Source organism: Pistacia vera, unplaced genomic scaffold (assembly GCF_008641045.1).
Source record: "Pistacia vera cultivar Batoury unplaced genomic scaffold, PisVer_v2 Contig686, whole genome shotgun sequence".
Lineage (NCBI taxonomy): Eukaryota > Viridiplantae > Streptophyta > Magnoliopsida > Sapindales > Anacardiaceae > Pistacia > Pistacia vera.
Window position 1 is genome coordinate 1,059,958 of NW_022196541.1, and position 9,599 is coordinate 1,069,556.

At 31.3% G+C, this 9,599-nt stretch overlaps 1 protein-coding gene across 2 annotated transcripts; it reads left to right on the top strand.

The window, feature by feature from the left end:
- The first annotated feature begins 4,777 nt into the window (after nucleotides 1-4,777).
- LOC116113602 (zinc finger BED domain-containing protein RICESLEEPER 1-like) lies at nucleotides 4,778-9,014 on the top strand. Of its 2 annotated transcripts, none has more exons than XM_031399753.1 (4): nucleotides 4,778-4,965; nucleotides 6,471-8,462; nucleotides 8,554-8,616; nucleotides 8,735-9,014. In XM_031399753.1, exons 2-3 carry the CDS (start codon nucleotides 6,497-6,499, stop codon nucleotides 8,607-8,609), a joined length of 2,022 nt encoding a protein of 673 aa, XP_031255613.1. In that variant the 5' UTR covers nucleotides 4,778-4,965; nucleotides 6,471-6,496; the 3' UTR covers nucleotides 8,610-8,616; nucleotides 8,735-9,014. The 2 variants fall into 2 exon arrangements, with proteins under 2 accessions (XP_031255613.1, XP_031255614.1); XM_031399754.1 differs by having other exon boundaries at nucleotides 4,779-4,965; nucleotides 8,572-8,616.
- The last annotated feature ends 585 nt before the right edge of the window (nucleotides 9,015-9,599 follow it).

A 9,599-nucleotide genomic window follows, 5' to 3' on the forward strand; every position in this document is an offset into this window, starting at 1 on the left:
ATCATGACGTTTCTTACTTGAATACTGAACAAAATATTTATTACGTTTACTACCGTTTCATATCCTCATATCCAAAAAGTTATTAACGTTTTTTGAATCAATATGTTTACTTATTATTAGACATTTATTGGTTTTCCCAAAGCACCTTTTGTATTCTCAAAAAACAAATAAGTACTTTTAAATTTTAAATAAATAATTTACATAACATTAAAGTGATACGAACTTAAATCACTCATGCAAGTTGAGAAAACTACCTGAATATTATGTGGTTTAATCGTACAATCGATGTTATTTTTCCAATTTATTCTTCTCATCCTTTCTATTGAACTCATGCCAGATAGATCTTATTCTTCTTAAACAACCATGTTGATTTATTATAATATCTTTATTCATATTCCATCTGTTTCTTTTGTATTCCTAATTAAACAGAATACATCCATCAATAACATCAATACACTTCTCATTATACTTTTTGATTGATGTGATTGATATTTTGATGCTATCTTGTGTTGTACAATGTGCGTACTAATCAAATATCTAAAATATTTAATATACCTATATAGAAATTAACATGAATACAAACCGTTTACATAATATAAGTAAGACTTGACATTAAATGATTAATACAACTATCATTATTTCACAAAACTATTAAAAACCAAATTCAGATAAGAACGTTGACTCCTATTAATAATAAACAGAACATTATCTAAGCAGTTGAAATACCAAAAAAAAAAAAACTGTTCGCTACCTACACGCGAACTATATAAACCACCAAGACAGCACCAAAAAACATAATTTACATATACTTGCATCCAAAAAACAGCACCAAGACATCATGATTCCTTTCAAATTAACAAAAAAAACAACCCACAGGTCTGTTACAATTACCATAAAAAATTCTACAATGAATCATTGTAAAAGTAACCGACAAAGATCACACTGCTTTACAAGCAATACGGTTAACGTAAGTTTTACTAAAACCATCGTATTTCATTAATCTATTGATTTCATTGTTTTCTTACTCACACAGAAAATGATATTATACAAAATGGTTGAATATACAACTAACAACAATAAGATAGTACTTTGTTCCGCAGCAGTCTTATAACAATAACGATTAATCATAAAAATGACTCTGCCGAACCATCTGCATCTTTAGTTGTTAATAGTTTTCTAATAAACAAAAAACAAAATGCATTTCAGGATCCATATTTAAGTGAGTCATATTTGGTACACTTATTTATTCTTAATTGCTTAATCATAAGGTAATGGTATTATCATTCCCAATTGTGGATTTTTTTTTTTTTTTTTTTAACTATTATGAATCTTGTGCTTCAAACCCATTACTTACCGTACAATTTACAAGTGCAAATCTCTGAACAAACAAGCAAACATAAAACAAATATTAAAAAGAATGGACATTTCGAAACAACAACACAAACTACCAACAATAACGACAGTGAGACTTTCAATTCTGAAGACACTTGCAGAAGCAGAAAATAAACAAGCTTTGCTACTGTTGGGAACACATTGAGATTAAAACTACTGATTATAGTTTGCCAAAAATATAACATGCTAGCAATATATCACACTGCCGTTGCTTTGCTTACTGCACATGACAACAAAGGTATACAAATTCTAATGAAATTAGTAAAACTACCTAATCATTTCTACAAACTAGAATATTGCAAGAAAGAATTCAAGCCCTGACTCCAACTACAACAAAGAATTCAAGCCCTGACTCCAACTACAACAATTCTCATTAAGAGACGAATATTTGGGACTTGCAACAAGAAAAATCAAAATTGTATACATTGGGACAGATCAACGTCACCAGAAAATATCACATATCATAGATGTAACATGGATTACCAAATAGTCTATATGAAATTTAATTTTTAGTAACTTTCGTATGTAATTTCTTGCACATGTACAGATATAAATGCATTTTAGTTTTATCTGAAAATAAAAGTTAAAACTCACTCAATTATCAATGATTGATCCAAATATTTAATAACTTATAAAAAGAAATTCATCACAAGATTACAATGATCAATAAAACGTAAGCAATATTTAATAAAAAATATTAAACACCAATGATTATGACAATTTCAAATAATTAAAAATGTTCAACAAACAGTAATCTAAATATCGTTCCTATAACATATAAAAATAAATTTTCATTCCATTATTCATTAGATTGAATTCTACACTGAACCACAACATATTTTTGAAACCCGCCTGCCTAACCATTGTTAACTATTTATTACGCTTTCCTTTAATGCACCACAAACAGTTTTGCTACAGGTTGTCAAGACTTTTTCAATCAACGTGTCTACCTGTTGTTAGATGTCTGTTAATTTTCTCATAGCAACTTTCATACTAAGTGATACAGTACCCTAGAAATTGTTCAAACATTATGTTAAAAAATTGAACATATACAACAAACATCAATCTAAATATATTATAATCTTAATTTTTTTTTTAAACTAGAAATAACCATTTTATTACACATTAAAAAAAATGTTTGTATCATTATTGATCAAAAAAGATCAAAGTCAAACTATATGCATGTTTCATAACCATATTATCGAACCACAACTAAAAAATTAATAAATATATTGTCACATTATCATATTATCTCTGACTTTGATACTTGTCAAAATATTTATTGTCCATCATTTGAAAATGTATCAATAAGATTTTGTTATTAATAAATCACATTGTTTCTTTATCATAATAACTCAACATCTTGCCGAACCATTATTAACTACCTAACTAATATCCGCGTACTTAACAAAATATTTATTACGATTTTCTTAAATATTGTACAGATAATCTACTAACGTTTCATATTACCTTATCCAAATTATTATTAACACTTCTTCGATTGACATGTTTATTTATTACCAGATGGCTGTTCATATTCCACCTTTTCGCATCTTGTACTCCTATAAGTATTATTTTGATACTTGACAAAATATTTATTGTCCATCTTTGAAAATGTATTAATAAGATTTTATTATTAGTAAATCACATTGTTTCTTTATCATAATAACTCAACATCTTGCCGAACCATTATTAACAACTACCTAACTAATATGCTAAACACTTAACAAAATATTTATTACGATTTTCTTTAATATTGTACAGATATTCTACCAACGTTTTGTATTACATTTTCCAAACAATTATTAATCCTTTTTCAATCGACACGTTTATTTATTACCAGATGCATGTTCATATTCCACCTTTTCTTATCCTATTCTCCTATAAATATTGCTCTGACATCAATCACCCATTTAACTTTCTTCAGATACTACACAATGTAATTGTTCATTTCTTCTCCAAAACTTATTCGAAAATGGCTGACAAAACATCACAACCAAAAGAATTTTCAACGAATACCAGCAACAACCTCAACAATAATAATTCTCCACCGAGGCAACCAGAAGGTATAAATGTTCCACATCCTTTGTATCCTAAATTACAAAATGGCAAACAAAATCATGATACATATTTGCGGGAATATAAAAACCACTAAAAAAAATTTTTTTTAATATGTCGAGAGTTCATCTGATAATTATATTTACACATTCATGTTATCGTTTCCATATATTTATAAAAATTGATTGTATATTGTTTCTGCAATTGGTTTAGACATTTTTCAAGGAATTCCGGAATTGAGGGAGATTTTCAAAAAAGTTGAGAACAATCTAAATAATCTACATACTGCAAGAGACAAATTCGCATAAGTCATTGACCAGCTATTACAAATCATGGAATTTTCCATGGATGTTATTTATAACCTAAACAAAGAAGAGTATGCATATGCACTAGAGGAACTAAACAACTATAAGAAAAATAGAAAATAAAGTCTATATTGTCCAAACCCACTTCACAGTATAAAAAAATGACGTACTTATTTCTTTTATAATAAAAGTATTATTCTCTATATTCAATTTTATCTTGATTTTGGTGTTGCTCATTAATTGATTGAAAATTGTTCTCCATCATAACACGTTACTTTTTATTTAATTCTTCCATCTTCACACATTGGATGAGTACTAACAATAATTATATAAGTACCTTACATTGACATTCCAAAAATCTAACAATTTTCAAGAAAAACGTATAAAGATGAAAATTAGTCTGTTTTCAAACCTTAGCTTGGAAAGAATCCTATACTGTGAGCAAAACAGTCAATATCAAACCTGAAAATGAATTCAATATAAATTTTAAGTTCAAATAATTGATTTTCATAATATTAATTGATATTAATAATTATAAAGATACAATTATTAATTTTATGTTAACACAACTTGTATATATATAAAAGTTTTATTTACTCTAAAACTTGTACATATATATAGAAGTTATTTTTACAACCTATTCCAAAAATATTAAATAAACATATATGTATAACGCGCATATCCCATTTCTAGTTTATGCAATAATTCTAAAAGTTCCATAAAGTACCAAATTTGAAACCTAACTCAACCTAATTTGATGAGCTCCAATTTCGACTGAACCAAACTAAACCTAACCCTTCACAATCAGACCCCAAACGGGTTAGCCAAAACGGTCCAAATAAAATCTTACCTCATTATCATCAAAATTCAAATTATTTTCATTTCTTATTTTGTGCAAAGTCATTTCATTCCCTTTAATTAAAAATTAATTATTATTTTTCTCATTACAAAAAGGAAATAAATGAAAAAATTTATAAAATAAAATTACCTAAACTTAGCGTTGACCCGCCCAAACCAAACCCAAGTCATACCAACCAACCAGATTTTATCTGGGTACAGTTTTTACTCTTATTCGGATCTTGCCCAAATTCCCTTCTCTTAATCTTTTCGGATCCAATCGCTCTCTCGTTTTCTCTTCACGACCCAACCCTAATCCTTCCGGATCCTCCGATCGGACTCTCTTCAGTAATGCTCTTTCGGAATAATCTCTGTAAGACCCACTTCAGATTACGTTTAATTATCCCCATTTTAAGCTTTGTTTTTCAGTTCAATTTTTTTCATTTGGGTCTGTTTAAATCTGATGAATTGCCGTAATTGAGCTTGTTAATGGTTCGTTTTTGTTGAATTTGAGATTTTGTTCTTGCAATTTTGCATTTTAATGGTGGAATTTGAGATGACCTATTGTTTAATTTTGATATACTGCTGTTTCTGAGTTTGCTTGTGTGGTTTTTTTAGTGAATTTCATATGACCCATTTGTTTGATTTTGACTTACACGTTGAAATCAAGGTTTTAGAGTTTAATTGAGCTGAAATTATGCTTTTTTAGTGCTGAAATTATGCTTTTTTAGTGTTGAAATGTGTGATTTTGTTGTTTCTTCAAAGTTTTGAATTTGAGATGAATTTAAATTGATTTATCATTTTCTATTAGGTTGTTGAACATGGATTTATATAGTTTTATGATCAAGTGTGGGCATGTCCACTAGAAACAGTCCAATTGGACCATTTTTTTCTATTGATCTATACCTAGAATTTTGTGATCACAGAGGAAATTGAAGTAGAAAGCTGTTAGTGTTGTTAAAACTTTTGCAACTTTTTTACTTATTCTTTGGGAGAATTGTGAATTTATTTGCGGGTTCTGATTTATTATACATGATGCTGAGATAATTTGTTTTGCAGTTCTGATCCTTTTCTTGTGAATGACTTTGTATGGGATATTTGATTCAATATTATCATGTTTGCACTTAAGTAGATTGGTTTAGGTGGCTTCATCTTTATCCAAATGCAAGGATGTATTTTAGCTTCATTTAATGTATATGATTTATGTGTAACTGTATCTCTGTAAGGAAGATTGAATTCATCTCAATATTAAATATTTTTTTGGAATTTAAATTACCATATGATTACTTTGGATTTGTTTCTTTCTCTGTGTTTAGTTTCAGGAAACTATAAGAAAAGTGAAGGAATCGTAGCGCAAATCTTAAATAAAGAACTAATGATCTGTAGAATGCTATTATAAGTTCCATCTTCCTTATATCTTCAAATGATGCAGTAAAATCGAGGCTAAAATGCATCCATGCACTTGGTTACTTTCTAGCTAACAAATCCAATATGAGTAATTTTACAAAGATCTGAATTTAATAATAAAATTTTCATTTAGCTTCAAATAATCCCAAGATAATTGGCTCAGATTTTTGGCTTACAAATTTACAAACATGAGATCAACCAATATTGTTGGAACTGTCTCATTGCTTTTAAATTGCACTTTATAATTCTTCAAGTTTGTCTGTTTTAGCAACATTTGGTTTATAAATTTAGCAACTCAGAGGACCTAATCATCTATCTAAAATCATATTGGTTTATAGTATGTATTGACTTTTAAGCATTTTAATTTCCTGGGTGTTCTCAAATAGTATCTTAGGTTTTGCTATTATGGTATAGCCCTTTACCAGTATTGTGACCTGTTTGCATTTTGACCTGATCTCTAATGATATGCAGAATTTGGATTATCTAAAGTCTATGCAATGGAAGTGGCAAATGAATCAGCTACCAAAAAACCGAAGCGGTTAACATCTATTGTGTGGAATCACTTTGAACGGGTTAGAAAGGGTGATGTATGTTATGCGGTTTGTGTGCATTGTAATAAAAAACTTAGTGGATCAAGTAATAGTGGAACTACACATCTAAGGAATCATCTAATGCGGTGTCTGAAAAGATCTAATTATGATGTGTCTCAACTACTTGCCGCAAAGAGAAGGAAAAAGGATACTAGTGTTACCCTTACAGATATCAGCTTTGATGAAGGGCAAAGAAAAGATGAGTATATTAAGCCCCTTATAAAGTATGAACCAGAGCAAAGAAAAGACGAAGTTGTAAACCTTGGGAGTTGTAGGTTTGATCAAGAGCGGAGTCGTCTCGATCTTGCCCACATGATTATATTACATGGTTATCCATTGGCCATGGTGGATCATGTTGGATTCAAAGTATTTGTCAAGAATCTTCAGCCAATGTTTGAGGTTGCTCCAAACAATGATATTGAGCTTTCTTGTATGGAGATTTATGGGAAAGAGAAACAGAAAGTGTACGATTTTTTAAGTAGATTGCAAGGCCGAATTAACCTAGCTGTGGAAATGTGGTCTTCAGCAGAAAATGCTGAATACTTGTGTTTGACGGCACATTATATTGATGAGGATTGGAGATTACAGAAAAAGATCCTGAATTTCATCACTCTTGACTCCTCCCATACGGATGACATGCTTTCAGAAGTGATTATCAAGTGTCTTATGGACTGGGATATTGATTGTAAATTGTTTGCCTTGACATTTGATGATTGTTCAACTGATGATGATATTGTCCCCAAAATTAAAGAACACATATCACAAAGTAGGCCTCTTTCAAGTAATGGTCAATTGTTTGATGTCCGTTCTGCTGCACATGTTCTAGATTTGATTGTTCAGGATGCTTTGGAAGCACTCCGAGATGTGACTCAGAAAATTCGAGGAAGCATTAGATATGTTAAAAGTTCACAAGTAACACAAGGAAAGTTTAATGAGATTGCCCGGCAAGTTGAGGTTAACAGTCAGAGGAGCTTAGTTATTGATTGTTCAACTCGATGGAACTCAACATATATCATGCTGGAAACCGCCTTAGAATACAGAAATGCATTTAGTGTCCTACAAGAGCACGATCCTGAGTACTCATCAGCTTTAACTGATACAGAGTGGGAATGGGCAAGTGCCATTACTGGCTATCTAAAACTTTTTGTCGAAATTACCAATGTCTTTTCTGGCAACAAATTTCCCACTGCAAATATATATTTTCCCGAGGTTTGTGATGTCCATATCCAATTAATTGACTGGTGTAAGAGCCCAGATGAATTCCTGAGCTCCACAGCATTAAAGATGAAAACTAAGTTTGACAAATTTTGGAGCAAATGCAGTTTGGCTTTGGCAGTGGCAGCAATCTTAGATCCGAGATTTAAGATGAAGCTGGTGGAGTATTACTATTCTCAGATTTATGGTAGTACTGCTCTGGAACGAATAAAGGAAGTTTCTGACGGTGTTAAGGAGCTGTTCAATGCCTACTCTATCTGCTCAACCTTGGTTGATCAAGGTTCAGCTTTGCCTGGAAGCAGCTTACCTAGCACTAGTAGTGACAGTAGGGATAAATTAAAGGGCTTTGACAAATTCCTCCATGAGACTTCTAAAAGTCAAAATGTAGTATCAGACTTGGAGAAGTACTTAGAGGAACCAGTCTTTCCTCGTAATTGTGACTTCAACATATTAAATTGGTGGAAAGTACACACACCAAGGTACCCCATATTGTCCATGATGGCACGTGATGTATTGGGAACTCCTATGTCGACTGTTGTTCCAGAATCTGCATTCATCAAGGGAGGTAGAGTCCTTGATGATTGTCGAAGTTCATTGAATCCTGATACTCGACAGGCCTTGATATGTGCACGGGACTGGTTATGGACGGAGTCTGATGGTATGTTCATTTTCTTTGAGTTTCTTTTACTTCACACTCTAAACTGTTACATATCGCTAACTTAATATCTTATTATAATTTTCATAATCAGAGCTCAATTCATCTGCAGGCCATTATGCTCTACCCCTTTACATTGAAGCAAGTTAACTTGATGGTGAGCTTTTGTTTTTTCATTTCGTATTCCTCTTCCTCCTACAAACTTTCCAATTCATATGATGCTATTATTTATGTATTAATCTGATTGTTTTTGGTTTAATGGATTTTCGTGCAAGGTTTTGACGGATCTGTCAGCAGTTGATAAGTTCAAAAACTTAGGCGCCATTCTCAGGATCGATCGTGGTTTGGATATAGTTTATTTAGATGTACATGTTCTTAAATCTGTATGTCCATATTATCAAAGTGTGACAGAAAACGCTAACTGCTAATAGTCTTTGGCAAGATGGTTAAATGTACATCTTGATGTTAGTGCTTATATTCATGCTTATTTGACAGAAGAGACCTCTCTGATAGTGATATTGAAGGCTGCTGTTCCACCATTTCTGCTCGCTCATTATTTTCTCTTAGACCAACGCGATGGCGCATAAGCGCAGAAAACTTTTTATCTTATTTTTATTTGTGGAAATAATTAAATTCAAATAGTTTTTAGGCTGCTGAGAAGCTAAATGAAAATTTTATAATTTACAACTAATTTTTAGTACTTGGGGTTTGTAAAAGAGCAATCAAATGATGAACTTGAAACAGAAGTTATCTGAGGAATCTCGCTGTGTAAATAGTGATGGGCTGTTTGTACTGATATCTAAATGGGCAAAGATATTTGGGTTTTATATCTTATATCAAACCCACTATACTACTATGGTTGAAACAAAACCATGGAAATTTAAAAGGTAAAAGGAGAAATATTGAACTACCTCTAGTAGTTTGACGGTTCAAGAGGTCCTAAAATTAAATCTTTATGACTGCTAATAAGAGGTAGCCACTGGAAGTTTATTTGGCTATTAACTTTAAGGCTTCGAGAGGCTAGTTGAGGTACTCGTAAGTTGGTCTGGACATTCTCGAATATCCAAAAAATAAAGGGGGTGGGGACATAGGTAGGCAGAAGGAGGGAAAATTGCGAAATATTGTGATGATAAGAGTGTG